This window comes from Manacus vitellinus, unplaced genomic scaffold (genome assembly GCF_001715985.3).
Source record: "Manacus vitellinus isolate BGI_N305 unplaced genomic scaffold, ASM171598v3 scaffold_57_pilon, whole genome shotgun sequence".
In the NCBI taxonomy this organism is placed as follows: Eukaryota; Metazoa; Chordata; class Aves; order Passeriformes; family Pipridae; genus Manacus; species Manacus vitellinus.
In genome coordinates this window covers 634,281-656,780 of record NW_021940666.1, presented here as the reverse complement: position 1 = coordinate 656,780, position 22,500 = coordinate 634,281, and the positions used below count along the sequence as shown (strand labels likewise).

General features: G+C 39.6%; 1 protein-coding gene across 1 annotated transcript in view; it reads left to right on the top strand.

The window, feature by feature from the left end:
- Window positions 1-15,803, top strand: part of ELP4 (elongator acetyltransferase complex subunit 4) — a 139,834-nt gene extending 124,031 nt beyond the window's left edge. The window contains exon 10 of the mRNA XM_018081773.1: window positions 13,418-15,803. Coding sequence (XP_017937262.1) covers window positions 13,418-13,549 — 132 coding nt within the window. The 3' untranslated portion in view covers window positions 13,550-15,803. The remainder of the gene's footprint in view (window positions 1-13,417) is intronic.
- Window positions 15,804-22,500: the final 6,697 nt, after the last annotated feature.

Here is a 22,500-nt window from a genome sequence, read left to right as displayed (position 1 = left end):
CCCCCCAAAATTTATTCTGATTTAGGAAAAAGAGTGTTTCTTAAGTGTAATGCCTTTAGAAAAGCCACAGAAACATTTCTCCCAAATTCACTGGATTGTGTACTTCAGTATTGTTAGTTATTGGAGGATACCATTAATTAGTTGAGTTGGATTGGATGACCTGGTTTGCTGGGAAGGACAGACTTATTAGAAAGGTCAGTAATTTATACTACTACAAAAATTCTTTTGTTCAACCCAGGAATGACCTAGTTTTGCCTTTTCTTTTATATCTCTATGAAACTCAGAGATGCAGAAAGTAGGGCAGGAGATACTGATGAGACATTTGCCCAAATAATGTGGTCACTTGCTGTTAGGTTATTAACTAAGTTCTTATTCATGGAACCAGTTATAAAACTGAAGTACAGTCGAGTGAGAGAGCGTGTGCTCAAGCTCAATAATCTGTTAAGAACAGATATCCCTACAAACAGGCTGACTTACAGCTTGCCTTACTTTTCATCTGATATTGTTACTGGTGGGCAGATATCTTAAATTGGTTGCTTTGTGATGTTGAATGAATTCATTTTAGTCTGGTATTGAGGTTGGTTGTAGACTGTGGAAGTGATAGTGAAGGATGAAAAAAAATATTTGTCTGTAGTTGTAGCAAACCAAACCATTTCATATTCTTCCACTGCATATTTTGAAGTGAAAACCTCTTTGTTTTCTATGTCTCTTGTCAAAAATGCAAAGCTTTAGTATGTCAGTGCAGTCTATTCAAATGGAAAGAACCATTTAGATATTTTTTTTTCCTTTAGAGCCTCATCTTTTTCCAGTGCTGTGGCTGTTCCCCCTGGCAAGTTCCAGCTACATTCAAAATATTTAAATAAGATGGCCTGATAAGGTTGCCTGCTCTCTTAGGTTTTTACTTATTTAGGGGAAGAAATGCTTAAATGGTATTTAGAAGAAATAATTACACAGGGAGTACAAAATATATTTCTTACTGGTTTTTCTTCCCTCCCTCCAACCTGTTTTCGTGCTATGGGTCAGGACTTAACAGCTCTCAAGAGTGTCTGGCTGAATAGTGGCAGGCTTCTAAATCTCAAATCAAGTGCTCTTCAAAGCACCTTACTTCTCTTGAGATAAAAACTTGAGGCAGGTTTTTTCTATCTGGCCTATTCATCAAGTATAATCTACTGAATTGTTGACATTTCTAAACACTAAAGGGATTTTAAAGATCTTATTGCTCTAAAGAGACTTACTTGTACTACAGAATAAAGAAGTGAAATGAAAAAAAATACTGACGCATGAAAAGTACAAAACTAAATAAGTACTAGAAACAGCTGAAAGCAAATAGCTATAATTTGACATATATTTTCTGTACAAAACACATTTTTGATGTAGGAATCATCTCAAATGTTCAGCCCTGCCTCTAACTTTCAGATAAATAGTAATGTTTATTTTAATCAAAATTAGTCACAAAAGTCTTGCGTTTAATGTGATACCAGTTTCTGTCATTCATATTTTATATATTTGTTTCCATTTACACTGAGACCTACTGTCTGAAACAAAGTCGTTTAAAAAGAAATTAGCATGACCTGTCTTTTAACCTTTCCCCAGCAACTTGTTATTCTGTGCTTAAAGTTCCTTTAAAGCATTGGTTTCTCAAAGGATTGATCACCAATGCAATTTTTGTATTTTTTTTTATAAGTAATATCCACCACTGAATAAAAATGCGCCACTGTGCATTTTCATACCAACACAGGCTAATCCAATATTACAGATATTAAATTACACTTCAGGGATTTCTGAAGTCTAGAGATTATTTGGTAGTAACACTACAAAAGGCATTATTAGCTGGAGTTTTAAACTGTAGCCCTCATGAGTCATGGGGTAGTAGTGCTGAAGAGATATTAAAATAAGAATTACATAATGCCTGTATCCTTACCTAGGAGTTAAGGGAACTGAACATACTTCCTATATCAGTTTTTAGGATGAGAAGACAATGATAGCAGAAATACCTTTTTTTTTTTTTCCACCTCTTCTGGCCTGCTTTTTGCCTTAGCTTGAAGTGTCTGACAGTGGCATTTGCCATTGCAGAGCTGAAGTTTCTAGCCTGTGAAAAGCTGCAAACATAAACAAACCAGTCATATGTTTAGCAGCCTTGGTTTGTAAATGTGCAGAATTTTGTAAACCAGCCACGCACCTATCTAGCTAAATGATACTTGCTTTTACAACACAGACTACTAGCAGTAGTTTGCACTTCTGTAGCCCTTTTTCATTTCTGTAGCACTGTTTTAAAGTGATCAAATAATCTGTGTTTCTCCACACATAATAATCCTGCGAGGCACACTCAGAAAATACCTGTAGCAAAGAAGAACTTGCCTGTGCATGAAAAGCAAAATAATAATAATAATAAAAAAAAAGAAGGATAAAAAGCTGCAGAAAATTAGTCTGCTTTAAAAAGCTATTAAATTGTTCCTATCCCTGAAGCTTTACAAATGTGCTAATTGTTGTGTTCTGGTCATGTAATGTGTTTCTGCAGGAAGTTTCGGCGCTCTCCTGTTGCCGAAGCCCTCGTGCTGTCTGGGGGAGGGACCGATGGGCTGTGTGACACAGGGCAATGAATCTTCCCTTGGGGCAGCACATGCTTCAGGTCTGAACGCCCAGAAATGCTTCACAGATGTGCTGGGCTGCCTAGCAATGGAAATTTTCTGATTCTAGCTGACCTAAAAAAAGTAAATAGACTACAGAGCGTAAGGCTACTCCCAGCATAAAACAACAATACACACACACACCCTGCTTCCCAGCTAACATTTACATTTTGCCCCCCTTCACGCTCCTTCTTCATAACCAGTGACTTGCCAAACCTGTGACACTGCTGTCTTGAAACAGAGGCATTCAGGGACATATTGTAGGGGTGGTTTGCACTGTGTAGTGAAATGTAAAACAGTTCAGCTCACACTGTCTCAGTGCCTTGTAGAGCAATAGTGCACGTCTGGGAGAGATTCTGTACATCAGCACAGCAGCCATTAGCAGTCATGAGTAACGTGTGCATTTGGGGGTGTTGGGGTTGTGTTTGTGCACACAGCTTCTGCCACTGATGTTTAGGAGGAAATCAGCACAGTCAGTGTGTACAGCATCTAGAAAAACAGCTGGGGCAGCATCCAGGCAGCCCACAGCTGGGCTGGGCCACAGTCCCTGAGCTGCTCTTCTCAGGAGAGCACTTCAGAGGATCTGTAGACAGTAAACACTGGAAATCCATGGAAGCTTGTAGACAATGTGTGTTTTAGCAATAGCTGGCAGAACTGTTCAATTCAGAAATCTGTTTGCATTCCTGTTGTCTCTCTTTTTAGAGTTGGCAAACTGGTCATTGAAATGCACTTGTAACTTGTAACAGACTTGCCTGAGTTACCTGTCTTCCAAGCAGAACCTTTCTGTGAAGTGTTGAAATCTATCTGGACAATTTTACCAAGAGGCAGACTACATTTTATCAGTTATTCAGTGCACTTGCACACCCCTGGTAATGGTTTTTAAATGGGGGTATTAATGAGTGTTCTGAAACATGACAGGAACTGAGACAGAAGCCTGGTAAATTACAGTGAACTTTAACAGATAGTTTTGGATGCAAACTCAAATATTTGTTTAGCTTTTTCAATTTAGCTGAAATTGTAGAGGGTGACAATAACACTGTAATCCTAGAACAGATGCTTCTGCTCTGAATGCTATTTCTCCCTCCTCCTCACTTTCATAGCTTTTGTTTGTACACACAGTGCCTTGAACACTTCTCAGGCTTCCCAGTAGAGAGACTCAAGTTGTTGTAGAGCATCCTGGGCATCACCAGCAACACTGGAACGTTTCCAGTGAGCCATCTGTGGTTTGATATGAAATCTGTACTCCGTGGCATGCTGCAATGTCATTCAAAGAAAGAGTAGGCATAGCAAAGGCACTGACTCAATGAGATGCTTCACGTCGTTGTAGGACTGAATTCCTCCCCTTGACCTTTTACACTCCAAGTTAAGAATTTAGTTTAAGCTAGTCACTCAGGTTTCCTGAGTAATCAGCAGATATGGACAAGCACTTGCAAGGATGGTTCATCTCATCCTAAGTATATAGTATAGGTTAGACTGAAGGGCTGACTTGTAGACAGCTGCAATTAGGTTGAATGAATCCATCAGGGAAGAGAATGTGACATTAACATCAGCATCCACCCAGACTGTCCTGAGAGCCCTAAAATTACTCAGACTTGCATCACGGGTGCCACACTCCTCTTACGTAAGCTCAGGGAGAGAAACTCAGCAAAAAGAAGAGATCCACAGGAGGAATGTAATTCTTCTTGTTCTGGACATAGATGATAACATCAGACTCGTGAACTGCTCTTTGAATTTAGATCAATGTTTCCCTTTAGGATTTAGACAATGTATTCCAATCTCAACTATAACACACCTAGATTAATATATCTCTTCCTGCTCTCCATCTTTCCCTTTTTTCACTCCATTTTTTCTTCAACCCTTTTTCACCTAATTTCTTCCCCTGTGTCTGTTGTCTTTCACTCACCTTTCTAAGCAATATTTTTTTACTTAGGAGGAAAAAAAAAAACTTTGGGAGTAATACAGTATTTACATATCCTGACATTTTTCCTTCTGCCTGGATATTTTGTCTCTCACTTCTTCCTTTTTACCCATTTTGTGTATTCAGACTGTAAACTCTTCAGGACAGAGACAGTCTTTCAACATGAACATGATAAAAGCTGTATCAGTGTTACAGTAGTGTGCTGTGTAAGTATTTATCCAGTTCTGGTTGTCAGATTACCATGTATTTCTCTGAACTTTGGGTCAGACAAGCAGTTGAACATCTGTAGTCCTTGGGCAGCCTTTAACCATCACAGGGAGCTTCTTCATTGTCCAGAGACTACAGCTATAACATAAAGCAGGGCTATTACTTGTACATGTGATTTAGAGCTCTCTGTGGTGCCCAACACTGGGCATTCTCAGGCATCAGAGAAGGTAAATCTTCCTGATATTTTTATCTTTCACTTGTGTCCCTTCACATCATCTTTAACATGTTGGAGTTTTCCTTTGGAATGAGTTTGTTTGGACAATTGTCTGTACTTTCCTTTCCTGTCACTGAAAAGTAGTGACTGGTGCTGCACATACAAAACCCCACTCATCTCTACTCACATCTGACTGGAACTTCTTCAGCCATCCAAAATACCCTAGGGATTCATTTTACACAGACATGTACAGAATTGAATTGTATTGGTACAAACAGATATCTCTGAAAGATTTTCGCTTCGTAACAGCCAGTGTTGTAAAACTAAGCTTTAAATTCAGGCTCAGGAATACAGATTTCTGGTCAGAAAACAGAAACTGCACCATGTGGCACATCCAAACAAATCAGCACAGTTTGAGTTGAATTCTCCTGGATATTATCATATCCCTTCTGTAAAGCAGATAAACTGGAAAGCTGCATGGAAAAAGCACATACTAAGATTCAGTTTTCCGAAAGGTAAAACAGCTTTTTACAAAATCTGTCACAAAAGGAAGTATGTTTATTAATGGTTCTTAATTTTGCCAGGTGTCTTTGAAGATGCTGTTTAAATAATCTCTTTGTACTACTGGAAACCCCCAACAAAACATCAGTGTCCTGTAAATGAGGTGACAGAATTGCCCTGGTTTTGTTTTATTTTACAATCTCTAAGTGATGAAAAATAAGAATTTTAGAATTATATTCAAATATTTTCAGTATTATCATCCACCCTTTAGCAGACAGACAGAGATATATAGATAGAAGTATATTTGTCAGCTATTCACAGTGGAAGCCTTCTCTCAACACCTGATGTTGACAATAGTTATTTTTCATGGCTTGGATTATGCTTCAGCCTTTAAAAAAAAAGGACATGCATATGGTAGATGTGCTTATTTTAACATGGATTGATATAGTTGTGATTTGTTATAAGTCAGTCACAGTTATATCAAAGGTAGAAAATTTTAGAATGTTCTTTTTATAAGTCGAGTCTTTTGTATTTATAGCCAGCTTGGAAAATGGGTCCATTGCTGTGACCTAAACATGGTAATGTAGCATCTGTGAATGTAGCAGAACGAGAAGAAACTGAGTTTGTGTCCATTATACAGAAAAATAGTTACCAACTGTTTTATCTCCTGCATTTGCTAAAATACTGAGAAAATTGTAACATAAGAGATTCATAGTAAATGAGTTTAAAAATAGTTTCTCTAAGACCAAAATGCGGTTATGGGAGAAGAGTTGGGCACCAATCTCTCCACGAGATAAATATCGTCGGTTGTGAGACACTCCCATTATTTGTGAACCAAATTTCATGACTGCCATGTGATTTCTGCCTGACACAGCTCTAGGCCAGTTGGAATGACTTTTCTATTTCTTGCTGAGGTAGCTCATGATGTCTTCAGTGGCAAAGGGCTTACTGTTTAGTCATCAAGAAGTGAACTTACATTAACTCGGAAGCGCTTTTAGTTTTTGTGGCGTTAATTAAATTTTTGTGTCTTTTCATAGCGATATTTTTGTGTGTGAGTTGTTACAAAGTTGTGTCAACGTAACTTTGATATGTCACTCCAACAGACTACATGTCATATAAAAGATAATTCATTTCATCACAATACAATATCTGGTGTCTCTCAGTTGGTGAGCTTGGCAAGAGAAGAAGCCAGAACTTGTAGTAACCTCCATGTCAAACATTTGAAAACAAGTTTCTCTCTAGAAGAAATTTAGTTTCATATCTGCACGTCTTTGTGTTTGTATTAAGCCCAAAGGTAGTATTTTGGTTTTGCCAAGACCAGCTGGTTACTGATTAAGAAAGCAGTAAAGACTGAGGTGCTCCTGAAATGGGTTATCTCCTTTTAAAACCCACCTTTTTCGTGACACCCACAAAAACGCTGAAGTCTTTTCCCAGGTATGATAATAGAAGTGATTACTGGTAATTATAAATGAGGTAGTAATAGAAAGGGAAAACATAATGCAAGGTGGTGCAATGGGGACATCACAAACAGAGGGGGGAACAGTAGCAGGACCTCGGCCTTTGTGCTACGGACTGTTCCCGTTCTGTCTTGTGTGGGCTTTATGGAATGGCAAGGGTTCTCTTCAAAGAGAAGTAAGTAGGATATAAAGCTCCCCAACTAAGAGTCTGCATCTTTCGTTTTCCCAGCATTCCTAAAATTCTTCTCCCCACCCCCCTCTTCCCCCTAAACCAAATCCCTTCGGCTTTGGTGACTTCAGTCTTCATGGAGTTGCAGCAAATGGAAGTAGAAGGGATCTAGAGAGGTCATTAACCCATCTCCCTGCCCCAAGGCAGGGCTGCAGCCACAGTAGACTAATAAGCTCTCTTTTTTTTGGTCAAAGATCCAAATAAATGAATTGTAAAGATTTGGGGGTTTTTTTATTAAGTCTAATTTTGGGAAGTTTGGGCTCAGTTGCTAAAGCTTCATGTAACTGTTAACACTCACAAGGTTGACTTCACTGAAATTACTTTAATATGAATCAAATTAAGAACAAACTACCACCTCATTTTTAATGAGATTCAGTGATTTTACATCTCTCACGTTATTATGTATTTGTTTGCTACAGTATTACACTTATAATAGCTATGAAAATATAATAATGATTTTGGAGTAATATGCAGAATTACTTGTGGTTTAGATCTTTGCAAATATATGTATATCTGCTTATCATACTGTTGCTAAAGAATTTTATATTCTTTATTGCTTAAAGCAATTTACAGAATATGTGATTTTAGTAGCCCTCAATTAATTTTATGAAATTGTGCTGTATCTTGAGTGTCTTCCACCCCAATTATTTCTGTGTGTTTTAGCCTATGTAAAAACAATCTGTACAGACACACAGTAATTTTGGAATTGATTGGGTTTTATACTAAGTGTAATATTGGATTTCACTAGGTGCCTCCACAGTGCAGTGCCATAGATTCCTCAGAAGAATATGTGTAGCTGGTGTGTATAGTTGTACAGTAGTCAGTTCTTTAACATTCTCTCTTGTAGCTAACTCTTTGCTTAACCTGTCACTGGTTACTTAAGTTCGGTCATATGATTTTTACTTTATTTTCAGTTCCTCTCATAGTCAGTTAAAGCCTGCATACTGTTTCTAGATGTTTTGTAACTAAAATATAGTCGACATCAGGAGAGGTTTTTAGGAAAACTGCTGGCCAGTCCTCTTAACACTGAAGAGGAAAAAAGGCTTGACATTAGAAAATCTGGCTTTTTTATAATAAACCTCTGAATCAATCCCCCTGATGCAGTAAGATACACTGGCAAAAGCAGTTGCTGGTATTTTTGTATACCAGGATTTAAAAAAACAAATTGCCCCACCACCACCAAACATAGCAGCCCGCTGGCAGTTTCTAGAACAGCTGTGGTCTGGATCTTTACATCCCAGTCTTACATGGCAGAACTGGGGTCAGAAAAGCATCAGTGCTGTGTTTGGTCCTCTGTGCTGGGCCTGGACTCCCTGATTGCTCCGTGTCCCTTCTGAGCTGTCCTTTTACATACTCTTACCTTCCACTTCTACCTTCTTTTCCCCCCCCTCCTTGAGAACAAATGAAGTAATTAGAAGTTTTCTTCAGGCAGAGGGAGGAGCAGAGGCAAAGTATGTAATAAGTTTTGTCTAAACTGTTTTCCTTTGGTAATGCATGCCCTAAAGCTGTGTGCTTAGCTGGGTTCAGTGTAATTGTTCCTATCCTGCAAAGCCTTTCCGGACTGCCCGAAACAGAGAACCAGCACTCCCATCATGCCCCTTCCCTGGCTGTGCCTTGCTCCATAATAGCCTTTTTCCATAGCCAGTTATTTCTTCATTCTGAGTGAATGAAACTTGGAGTCTGATTCTGAAGATCCTGGGTTTAAACCTCTCTGGCAGCCTCAGTGGGTGAAAATAGTGTGTGATCATGTAATTAAACACACTGTAATAATGCAGATTCACAATTAACTGTGCACAAAGGAAGTTTACTCCAGCATTGCCTAGTTTTTACACTGACAAACTTTACCTTCCTTTGATACATTCTTTAAGAAGTTATCACAGGGAGGGTAATTATAGGATGCTATTTTAACTTGCATGTTCACTTTTGCCACGTTATGACCACTTTCCCTTAAAACACTGTTGCCCTGCCAGTTTGCTCTCAGCTACAGGAAGTTTTGTGTTTATCCACACACTGGAATATTTTAGTGCAAATCTTAAACTATTTAAAAGAACAAATGAAAATGTACAATTTTATGTGTAGCATTTACACCAGGGTTGGGTTTTTGCTGCCCTGCAAAAACCCACCCATTTGGCCCAGGCACACTCAGTGCTGCCTTTTCAGCTTGACCCTTTTCCAGGCATGTTCCTGCTTTTCAGAACAGGAGGTGAGACACTGCCTGTGCCCACAGTCTGAGCAGAGGAAAGGGGCAGGAAATGGGAATGGACAGCAGGGCCAGCAGGAGAAAGGACAGATCAAGAACAGGTGGGAAGAGGAGGACGAGAACAAAACGGGGGATGAGGAAGACAAGGAGCTGAGGGTTGAGGCAAGGAAGAGTGGTCTGGTGCTGAATTTGGACCTGGACATGAGGAACAGAAGCAGGGGATGGAATATGGGCAGGAGAAACCCAAGACTGGCAGGAGCAAGGATGAAGAGCTTGGAATCAGAAAGTCTCTGCTAGGGCAGGAGGCCGAGGGGTGCAGAGAACCAGAGAAGAGACACTTTTGTCATGAAAACCAGCTGTGGGATGGGAGGCCTGGACAAGAAGGATTGGAATTGCTGAAGTGAGCAAAATCAGCCTGATTCTTATCAGACTGATAAGAGAAAGAGGGGTCGAAAGGGATGGAGGTCACAAACTCAGAAACGGCAGAGAAATCTGTCCCCCGGAAAACATTTTGCCCTTAACTGGGACTTTAAATGTGATTGTTTCTCTGTGGTCAGCAAATATCTGTGAAAATGTCTGATCATTCTGTGATGCTGGTGTTCAGAAAGGATCACAGCCTATTCATGCTATCACTACCTTAGTTCAAGGGATGACAATGTCCCCATTGGTGCCTAAAATAAAGGCCTGGTTTTTAACCTGTGGGTGTCTGTATAATGCCATGCAAAGAATTTCCAGTTTGTTTGTGGTTTAAAACTTAGAATATTTTTTTAACGGTGCTAAAATATTTGTTAGTGTTAATATTTTCAGCCCTGTATTTGTTTTTAATCTGCACACAGAAAATGTAAGGAATGATATTTTGAAAAACCTATTCAGGCTTTATTCAGAAGTAGCGTGTGTGTGTCCAATGATTCAGATCTTAATGGCAGGATAATATTCAGTTGTTTTCAAAGGACTCTTGAGTTGTTTATTGTTCAGAATGTGTCTGATGTGAGGATGAATGTGGTATGTGCAGTGCAATATGCTTCCTGGAGAACCAGCAATTTGTTATAATGCTTGAAAATTGGGATTGTAGAGAGGGCAAGGATTGCAGGAGGGATGGGCTTGTAATTAAGACAATTGAAGGATATCATGGAAGGTGTGATGTGTCTCTGCCAATACCACTGAGCTTCTGTGTGATCACGTTGCTTCAACCTGCCATTTTTATTTCTGTACTCTTATTTTGTGTCTCCCACTTTCTGATTGCCTGATTTGGAGTTCTTGAAGAAGTACTAAGCACTCGCAGCTGCAAATGAAATTAGCATTTTATCATGTGAAATGCTGTAAAATGCTAAACATTCTGGAAAAGCAAGTCCTAAATGCCTCAGATTGTGTTTCTGAAATTAGCAGGTACCTTTGGCCATGTGTTTTATGTGCCTCAATTCCATCTCTAAAATGGAGGTAACTTTTCTGCCTTCTCTCACAAGAATATTAGGAAAATAATACGGTTGGTATTTGTGAAGCATTCAAGTGCTATATACTGACATGTGCTATTGAAAAGCCATTCTGTCTTCAGAACAAGGTTTGAATAGTGTACAATAAATATGTCAGGAAAGTTCAGAGTAAACAGTGACAAGAAAATAAAATACTGAATAGCCAGTCACTAAATGAGCAGTGTGCATCCTCTTCAGTGAATAAGATGGGGGAAGAAGACTATATGCCTGTATAATGAAATACTGTATCATAGCAAATCTACCTCTAAAAGCCTGATTCAGTTCCAAGATCCAATCTGAGGGTCTTGAATTTTTTACTTTTTCTACCTGTAAGTCTTTGGAAATTTATAAATATTCTTCCATCTATTTTCTGTTTATAATATGTGTTAGCAAATGAACCAAATGACTGTGTAAATATAAAAAATTTCTTTTCTTTTGACCACACTTTTAAGTCAGGCCAACGTGGCAGGGTTTACAGGTGTTCCCTGTCTGTGATATTGGTCAGTCCCTGTGTAAGATGAGTTTGCTGAGTCTCGGTTCTGTTTGCTCTTCATCACCTTGCTCTGAATCCATTTGGCAGACTTGGCAAAAGGGTCAGTAGTTGCAGGAGGAGGACAGCATTACTACATGTTCCCTAGAGGAAGCTGCCTCCTGGTGAGGGCAGAGAGATGCTTGCAGTGAGTGGGAGAAGGCTGGATTAGTTCACTTATCTCTCCACCTCCCACATACCCTGTACCCTGCTAGCAGAGCACTGTACACTTTTTTTTGAAAGAAAATGTGATTGAAAGATCTGCCAAGTGCTCCCCTGTACTTCCCAGCTTCTCCTCCTCCTTCGTTTTCAGTGGTTCCAGCCCCCCTCATACAATCCAAGTCGTACTTTGGCTCCTCCCAGGAATCGTTTTTCTCAGCGGCCAAACGAGACAGGCTCGTGCCCTGGTTTGTGTTGTGCTGATGCAGAGATGAGGCATCCTGGACTACAGTTCACATCCACAGCCGTGCTTAACCTTCCTCGCAATAGGGAGAGGACTCTGAGTGAAGGATACTGTACCACAGCTCTGATTTAACTCCCTGAAATGTCACACTCACTCTGTGGTGTATCTGGGGAGTGGGCTTTGGTATGCAAATTGTGCTTCATAGGCAAAATGCTGTAAATAAATACACACATTTCTCCTGTTTCAGCACTGAGATATGTCATCTCACCCTGGACACAGGCTTTCCCGCTTCTCACACGTTACTTTATGCATTTCCTTCCCTTGGAGAAGAGAACAACCCAGCACACATTCTTTTCCCAGTGCTGCCCACAACCAGGAGTGGTAGGAAGCACTTGAGAGCATCTCTCAAGTTATGCCTAATTGAACAGGCTCAAAGCCAGCAATGAATTGAGCAGCTCAGCTCATTGTAAATACAAAGATTTCTTATGCTTTTTAACTGAATTCTTATCATCCAAAAGTTTCAAAGGTATTGAATGAAAGGCAGCTGTGTTTATGTGTTGTGATAAAACCAAAACTGTGGCAAAAGCTGAGAATAAGGATAGTCCACACAGCCATTGCTGTTCTCCTGTTCCCTTCAGAAGCCTGTGCATTTTAAAAGAACCCCACAGTTTAGCCTTTGCCTACTAAATCTTTCAAGAAATATGCTCCTTCCATGATACCAGTTTCATAAATTATTGCACTGTGCAGAAGATGCTCAGCTGTCTCATCTGACTGGCTTTCAGTGCCTCGCTGTGTCCAAAAGTGAGACAATAATTAACTAAGTAAAGCCTCAGCTTTACATTCATTTTCACCTTACTTTACGAAAGCTAAATGGTAATTTCATGTCTTTTACGTATCTCCAGTGTAAAAGATCCTCGGAGAGAGGGTAGAAATATTTTTGTCATAGTTGAAAAATAAGGTTTATTATGCAAGGACCATGTGCTTGTGGACAACCATGTCCCTGTTTCCCCATCTGTAAACTGGATGTAATGTTCCTACAACCCACTAGGGAGGGCAGGCTTTGATTAACATGTATGATTGCCCTGTACATATGCAACTCTATCACTGCTTGTTTTTATTAGCAACTAGCAGTAGAATATGAAGAAGAAGCATCCAGCAGAATAATGCTGCAGCCAGGGTGAGCCCTCTCCATCTTTTGACCATCACATAATTTATTTTCAGGCTCTGCCACAAAGTGTGCATGTTTGAAATAAAACTACGCTTATATTGTAGCTGTGGAAATCAAATTATTTGATGTAGAGGTTGACAAACAGGCAAAACACTTGTTTTTAAAGGAAAAATGCCCATAGATATGATTAAATATCTTGAGCAAATTTTTGTTTTGTTTAGAAAATTTTCATACAGAAAAAAAATCTATTCCAGTGCACCAGAATCCAACGTATTGAAAACATACAAAACTGTTTCCAGGTCAGCCTAAAAGAATGTCTGGGAAGTGTCTTTATTTGTGTGAGTAAACACCGATCAGTCAGGAAAAAGACTGCATTTTGAGATAAGCCATGAAAAATGAATCCTACTGCATTTATTTATTATTTTTTTTTTCTCTCCCTGTTTTTTTCCTCTCTCTCTCTCTCTCCCTCTCCCTCCTGAAAATCTCCTGCCACAGCGGCTGCATTTGCCTCCAGACTTGTCAGACACAGTGAGCCGCGCGAGCAAACAGGAGCTGGCAGGATCCGCCAAACTGCTGAGCTCAGGATGTGCTGCCATGGCCATCGGCAAGAGGCACCTGGACTTCTAGTGATTCCTCCTTAGCAGTTCCACTCAGATTTATATGACACTCTCATTATGAGTGTTAATGACTTATATAAATATTTTTCTTAATGATTTGACCCAGCACACAGTCTTTAAAAATACATGTTGGCATACAATGCCTTCTTTTTTTTTCTTTTATTTTCTTTTTTTTTTTTTTTTTGTCTATGCTGGTTTCTTTGTACTGATTTTGGTCTTGTTTGGGTTTTGCTTTTCGGTGAAGCTGCTGTTATGTTGGGTCCTGCCATTGTTCTGCTCCACTGGAAACATACAGTATTTTGTTCCTTTCCTTCAAATATGAAAATTACTGTTCCCATTTTCATTTCTGTATTTTTTTTCACTAAAAAAAATGAAGGGATGTTTTTCCCAATAGATTTTTTTTATATAGTTACATTTAATATTTTGTATGAATAATGAGTTGGATGGTTTATTGCAATAAAGGAATGAAACTAAGCAGTTCATTGTCACGTGTTATTCGAAAAGCAAACCAGACAGTTTTAAAAACATTCATTTTTGTAATCTGAAATACCATTCTCAAATTTCAGGAAATCTTTACATTAGTTTATTAAATATGTAATAATAAATTTAAAATACATGAGATAGTTTTTATTCTTATATGCCAGTAATTAAGAATGGTTGTTTTTTAAATCAGATTATATTACAGATAATTACTTTTCCTGATGGTTTACTACATGCATTAAAAGACACTTGAATGGAATTTACTAACCAGAGAGGAAAGAACTGATTTCCTTATGTAGTTCAAAACAGTAATCCTAAACAATTGAAGTCAGCACTATGAAATTATGTCAACAGACATAATTCAAGATTGAAATTCAACCCGACAGCTACATTAATGCTAGGAAACCAGAAGAGTGCATTTGAGCTCGGGGAAGGATATCACAGCATGCTGGTCTGAAGCAGGGCAGAATGTACAAGTAATTCAGGCTTCTCTACCCTCAGATATACAATTTGTGAACTTCTAACTATTCTGTATGTATCTCTGTGTGTCTCCCATCACACAAAGGAACAGTACAGCAAAGCTGACCTGTGAATTAAAGTGGTTTGCATTCTTTCTTCTGGGGCTGACTTCCATTTTGAAAGGTAATATCTTCTTCTCTGCAGAACTTCCAAGCCACCCAGCTGTAAGATTGCATTACAGTTTCAAAATTTAGTCTTTATAATAGTGTATTACATGGCTGGAGTGAAATTGAGTCTTCAAAGAACGTGTTAATAGGATGCAATAATGGTAACATATTTTGATGGGTTTGGAACCAAGAGTTGGGGAAGTGGTTTGCTTTTTTTTTTTTCCCCTGCAATCCAGGTTCTACTTTATTTTTTTTCTCGACAACGCTGTGTAAAACAAAGACATAGCTTTTAAAACTGTCTAACTAATATGATGAATGTCAATCACTTAAAAAACTCCACTGTAGCATAAACACATACTGTATACAGCTTTTATTCTGAATTAGAATAATTGAATCAATGACAGTGATTTGCCAGGATGTCAAATCTATCCATCATATCCTGTCACTACCAGTTTATTTTTTGTGATCAAAATCAAAAAGACTACTATTTTGTCATCAACTATTTCATTAGTAGTAACAATCAGGTTTTCTCTTCTATATTTTTTAGATATGCCTGTTATATTTTTTATTTCTAAAGACACAAATCCTTTTTAAATCTTTTCAAAATAAAGTTTCAGACCTGAACTGTCAGTTTAATGAAGAAAAAAAGACATCTACTTTCCTATGCAAACATATTTAAAATATTATCATCGATGTCTCAAACAGTTTTTCTCTTTTTGTGTTATATGTAGCACTGAATGGAAGTTCTCATTAGATACTTAATTGTGCCTTTTGAAAGCATGAAATAATTTAAACACTTAGGATAAAGTGATTTTTAACAAAGGTGAAGTTTTACATAGTACATCTTTTTAATGTAAATAACACGAAACATGGTGTTTCTTTGTGGAATATAAAGCCACAAGACATATAAATTGCTGACAACATACTTAAATAGGTCGTTCACTTAACACACAGGGGAGAAAATACCATAAAAGTCTCACTCCATGCCTAGTTAATGTATTAACTGAAAATTGTTAGCAGGCAGCACATGTATCCCATGTATGTACATGTCTATATGTGTGTCTCGTGCATCTATAAAACTTCAGTTTCCAAAACTTCAGTAGGTTGATATTAAAGCTGACAAATATTTTGAGCAATAAAAGGAACTCCTCCTGCAAATCTGCATTAGCGTGGTGGGTTTTCTTCTGAGCCACTAAACATGCTTTGTAAAATAAGTGTTAGAGAATAGAGATGTACAGGGTTGTTCACCCAAGGCAAAGACGTGGAGCAAAATCCTCTTCTTTCCTTCCAAAATATCAGTTGCAGCAGCACGTGACAGTGACTTGGCTGCTCCAGTGAACTGATGGGTGAAACAGTGCTATGAAGGTGCTACCTGAGAGGATGTAGGTGCAGTGTAGATAAAGTGTAGGTTCCAGTTTTGCCCCAGAAGCTGCAGCAGCTCTGGGGTGGTGATTTCCTGGGCCTTTTCCCCAGAGCTGCTCTGTGACCGTCGGGCTCCTGTGCACAAAACACCCTTCAGTTCTTTCTTCTCTTGATCTGAAGACAAATATTTGACTAAGGGGTGCAGCCCAGGTAATCGAGGGATGGGCACAGCCTCTTTCCCCAGGCTGTTGCAATGTGCTACCAGCTTCTTTTGGCACATCCTTGCTGGCGTGGGTGGAAAGTCTGTGCCTTCCTCACTTTGCTCAGGGGGCTCCTTTCCAGAGATTGTGGTATGAGGTTTTCTTGTTTATTGCAATTTTTTGAGCAGAACCTCCCAGTTTTTTAGCAGGCTACGAACTGAAACCACCAAACTCAGCAGGGAAACAATAGATTCATCCCAGTGAAGACGTTCCCAGTTCAGCCCAAGAGCCTGATCTTTGCAGAATTGTGACACACAGTCAGGAAAGCAGTAATGAAATTTAAAACATTTTGCCTTTAATACGTCAGATAAGAATTCTTTATATAATTTCTGTTGTGCTGAGATTTCCAAAATGTAAGTATTTGGAACATGAGAAGAATGTTTATCATAGGTAAATCTTTTTCTCTGTTTGTAAAGACATTTCAAAAGCAATTTCAAGGGTGCAGTTGAATTCAATTTTCTGTAACAGTAGCTACAGGCATCTGGAAATGGACATTCAGCTACTTCAGATTTGAAACCTATGGTAGTATGCAACTGGTTTAATCTTTAAATTTAATATTAAATAGTGATGTTGTTCCAAGCACAGCTTTTGGAAAAATGCAAAAGTCTAACTTACAAAAATCCTTTACTATGCCAACATTGGAAAGTGAGCAATTATCCAAGTTTTTCTGAAACCACAAGGTGTATTACACGTACTAAACTCAAACCCACACAGGCACACATATTAAACCAGTATTTCTCCAGGATTATATATTAGAAATTTAGCAAAGTGTTCTTCTTTTGCCTGTGCTGGAGAAACATCTTAACTACAGAGCACAGCAGAAATAGGAAAGAAGATGCTTTTATGCCTTTAAGAGGTTCTGGAAGCAAGTACTATTCCCCATGACATCTCCTGGGGGTTTTATTTTCTCTTGTGAGCTACCTGAGTGCAAGGCCTACATTTCTTTTTTTAATCACACTGAGCACATGATGGTGGTTATTTAATAATAAATGTACCTCTGTAGAAAAAAAAAGAATGAAAGTGAATCTTCATCTTACCCAAAAAAAGGCAGCTCAGATGGAGGGAAAGAAAAAGAAAATAAAAATTTCTCTACTTTTTTTTTCAGCTTCTAGTCTGATATAAGCAAATGTTGGGCTCTTCTTTGTTTTCCTCAAAAAATGGAATCTGATGAAAACTTGGCTGCTAATTCAAACTCTGCCTTTAAACAATTTTGAAAGATATTAGGGACATCAAACTGATTTGCAGACCCCCAGTTCAATGGGAGCATTGAGTTTTCAACATTTTATTGCATACAGATTTTCTGGGCCTGTGCAGTTTAGTCTAAAAAGTCTTCCAGGGAAATCAGTGATGGTTTAGATCAGAAGCCACTTGGTAGGGTAAGGGCCAGAGGATTTTTTTTTTTTACAATTTAGCAAATCTAGAGAATTTGTAGCTGCATATTCCCCTGTATTTAAAAAATAAATAAATAAATAAAAATTGTATTTTAATGTGTTCTGACATTGAAGATATATGTAAAGTCCAAAATAGGGCAAGAATTTTTTTTAGAAAAGTTTTTATGCTGGCAGAGTTTGAATGTTGATGCCCTCAGAATGTTCTCAGCACTTAACACCATCTGAAGTATTCTCTTAAAAATCTTGAAACAGGTGAAATTTGGTACACTTTCAGATGCTTCAGTTGGAGGCAGGTTGGAGCAAATGCACTAGAGAAAGCTCTTGCTGAAATTTCATCAAGCTGGACTTACAGAAGAACAGAAAGAATGAATGGATTGGGTTTAGATATGAAATCAAGCAGTTCTCAGTGCCAGCATTTTAAGAAAGCATATTGTGTGGAGAAAGAGCTGTCAACTCGTTTAAGATATGTTGCTTGAGTGAAACTTTTCTGCAGTTCTTAGTATGGGTTTATTTATGTTAGCAAAGTATCTCAGAGCTACTGCTCATAGACAAGGGCTGTTTGGGCAGGGCTTCATTCTTGGCCTGGGACTCCAAAACAAATTTGCCTTCCTGGCCTGTTTTAAATCAGTAGGATGAGGATTGTTCTTGCAGGACTTGATGCCATTTCTAGCTCCACTGTTTCCAGCTAGCAGCCATAGCTGGAAGCTGCAGCTGCAGCACTTGATTCCTGACCAGGCAAGTTTTAGTGTGTCCAGTCCCTCTCTGGGCTCATTCAGCATCTCTATGGATCCAGCAGATGCACTGGTTGGACAACAAATGTACCTCTGCTATCCATCGTGTATAATGAAACTGCTGCCACCAGCATGGCCTTGTGCTTGGAAAAGGTAAACTAATGCCAGAATCACAGGATGGGTCGGGTTGGAAGGGACCACAGTGGGTCCAGTGGTCCAGCCCCCCTGCTCAAGCAGGGTCACCCCAGAGCACACGGCACAGGATTGCATCCAAATGGTTCTTTAATATCTCCAGCGAGGGAGACTCCACAACCTCTCTGGGCAACCTGTTCCAGTGCATGGCCAGCTGCACAGGAAAGATGTTCTTCCTCATGTCCAGGTGGAACTTCCTGGGCATCAGTTTCTGCTTGTTGCCTCTTTTCCTGTTGCTTGGCACCACTGAGCAGAGCCTGGTCCATCCTCTGACACCCTCCCTTCAGATGCTGACAGACATTGATGAGGTCCCTCCTCAGTCATCTCTTCTCGAGGCTGAACAGGCCCAGCTCCTTCAGTCCATTCTCATAGGAGAGATGCTCCAGTCCCTTAATCTTCATTGCCCTCCACTGGACCCACTCCAGGACTTCCATATCTCTCATTGTACTGAGGAGCCCAGAACTGGACACAGCACTAATGAATAAAACTGAATTCAGTCAAGACCAGATAGGGAGTGACAGACAAAGAAAAATGGAAGAATTGGAAGAATTCCCCAGCATGGTGAAATTCCCATTTATGGTGTTTCCTAGCCTATGTCCAGGATAGCTCAGCAATTTTGGAAAATTACTTGAGTGGGAAGGAATTTGACAGCACACTCGTGGAGACAGTGGAGTAGCAAGTCCATCTGTGTGAGATACTGTGTGGGAGTCTTCCCAGGAGCCACCTCAAAAAAAGGGGATTCATCCAAACTAGCAGAGGTTCACAGACAAGGAGCTTCAAACATTATCATTGCACCAGCTTCAGACAAACAAATAGAACTTGTCACAGCAAAGCACAGGGAAAGAGGATGGAAGCACAAGCAGTATGGAGGCAGCCACAGTTACCTGTGTACAAGCAGGAGAGTACAGCAGGCAGGCACAGTAAAAGAAGCAAGACAGCTGAATGAGGGGCTTGTTTTGCAGCCCTTGACTGTAGAAGACTCTATGAAGTTTTAAATATATCCTTTCCCAAACAGGTGTAAATCAACAACAGTTCACACAGAGCAATCGAATCGTAACTCAGGAAATCATCAGACCCAGCAAAAACTTAGTTTAAATAGGAATCTAAGGGTTCAAATATGTATTTTGCAAAGTAACAGTGTTGACTTAAATTCAGAGAAATCAGAGTGGACAACTTGCTTCTTTAAAAGCAAAAAAACTATAAAATTTAAATGATGGGGTTTTTACTTAATCCAGTCTGACAGGGGGAGTTTTAAAAATAAATAAACCCTCCCCTGCAGTATTTGAAACACAAGGCTGCAGAATACAGACCAAGTATGAGTTCAACTTTGATGAGTCAATCTAAAGGGTGAAAACATAAAGGGTAAAGAAAGTTACAAAGAGAAATATAACTTTTCTTTGCCTATGATAACATATTTATTGTAACAACCTGAAGGTGTTTATCTACTCTATGCAGTTCCATGTAACTCAGAGTCCTTCTGTTCCCCTGTATGTAATTTCTATGGAATAACTGTTCATAAACTTCTCAAAATCCATTGGCATAGGCCTGACCTGAAGGAGGTTATCTGTGAATCTGCAAACTTCTCTGGTGCAGCTGGAAAAGCTCGTATGTCCCAGGAGAGGAAGAACTGCAATTTGCAACCCTCCCCAATTTTAGCTGCCAGAGTGTACGTGAGGTCTGTCAGGTGCCTGGAGGCAATTGCAACCTCTGCTGGAGGATTTCATGCAACTTACAGCTCCTGTCAGGGACCTGAAGGTAACAAGAATCCTCCTGGGTCACTCACAAAACCTCTGCTCGCCATCTGACCCACCTGCAATTCGACTTTGGAGGTGAGGCTCCAGCACCTGAGAAACCACAGACCTCTACCAGCCCAGCAAAAGCAGTATCATGGTGTTTTGTGGGGGCAGAGCAGCAGCAGCACACAGCCCACCAGCATCACAGACACCTTTTCACCTTCACCACCTTCAAAATCACAATCCTTTCACTAGGGATAGTACCAAGAAGGGGAAAGGGAATAGCACAGAAGGCCCTGAAATACAGTCATCAGAGGTTCATAGTGAAATTTAGAGGAAAGCAGGTTTCCTGGAGACTTTTCTCCAAAGGGCCACCTTCCAAAGAAACAACAGGGGTTGTGGCAGCTGGAGGATTCATGAAAATCTACAACACATCAGCTGTACATATTAACAGACTGATCATTTCTTTGAGGTTTCATTTCTGCAGACCCTATGAAAACACCTTCATCTTCCACATGATTGCTTTTGAAAACTATCTTAGGACAGTGAACTGTCCTAGGTAAGCTACCCTAACTGTCTGCTGAGGTTTACTTTCTTTACAACTAAGAGAATATTAGGGGAGGAATTAATTTAAAACATGTTCTAAAGCAAGGAACTTGCCAAACTGGCTCCTGTCCAAACTGTGCTATCTTTACTACCATGCAGCTCATGCAGGTTGCTCCATCCTCTGCTGTTTTCTCAAAGAAATACTGAACAATAACGTGAGAGACTTCCCTGGCATCGTTCTCCAGCGTTAATCCAAATGGAACTATATTCCATGCTTTGTTTTCCACTCAAAGAGGAGGAACATTTCTTCTGCCTCTACCACTCTGGGCAGTGCAAGGTTTTCGGGATTCCTGCCCTCTTCAGCCACAGAAACACTCCCATGGCTGCCTTTTCTCCACAGCAAGACACGTAAATACTCGCTGTCTGAACAAGACCAAACAGCCATCACGGACTCTGCTCTCACACCCATAATTCACATGCCTATTTCTGGCTGGGGAGGGGGGTTGAATTGGGTATTCGTAGGTGCCAATCACAATTCTGATTAGAAACACGGCTGCAGGAGCTCATTATTAAGCAAGCAGGTGCCTTGTCAAAGAAGAGTTATGTTAAAGGAAGATCCTACACCATTCCCAGAGCAGAGGAGCCTTATCAGCTGCACGTGGCACAATGCTCAACTGCTGAAGCCGAGGACAAGAGCAAGTGGAAACGAACTGGAAGAAAAGAAATTAAAACCAATGACACGTTTTCAGTTTTCGTAGTACTGTTTGTACCATGAAAATGCAAAACAAATGTAAACTTTAGCACAACTCTAAACTCGCACATATTACCCGGAGAAAAGGAGATAATGTGTTTTAGTCTGTAATACCAGAAAAGACAATTTAAAACACAACAAAAACAAACAAACAAACAAAAAACAAACAAAACCAAACAAACAGACACCTTTGGCCATAGAAAGTGAGTGAAACAGGACTTCCAATGGCTGGAAAGCCAGGGGGAGGCAATGTGTGTTATCAGTCCCAGGTTGTTCTCTGCTACTGTAATCTTGCCCCCACAGATAAATCCCATGTTAGGCTGCCTAAAGTAAACCAGCCTACGGGGGCATTTTGCTCACTTTATAAATAAAAAGTAGAGGGGAAATCCCCTCTCTGTGTCACAGCCTGGGTGAGAAGGCAGCTCTTCCTGCCTCCTGGAGCCGGGCACATGCTGGCTGGTGCTTACCTTTTAAAAACAATTAAAGTGGGTGTCTGCACGGCACGAGGCAGCTCCAACACGTGTGTCACCGCATGCGTGTCTGCTTCGCCATCAGCATGTATGGCTCATCATCTGTCTGCTCTGAACAATAACTGTTAGGTTAGCAGCCTTTTCACTTGTAAATGTAAATATTGTATCTAGAACACAATATTTGAAACACAAAATACAGTGTTATTAAGACAGCACTCACACATCAATTCTCGTGTGACTATAATTTGTGAAATGCCTTAGGAGGGGCTTATAAATAAAGTATAAGGTGTTATTATGAAATACATTTTAACCAAATGCACAGAAATGTCTCATTCCTATTGAAATCAATAGCAAAACTCCCACTAATTTCAGTGGTAAAAAGACGAGACCCTTGGAAATTGCTGCGTTACACTGAGCAA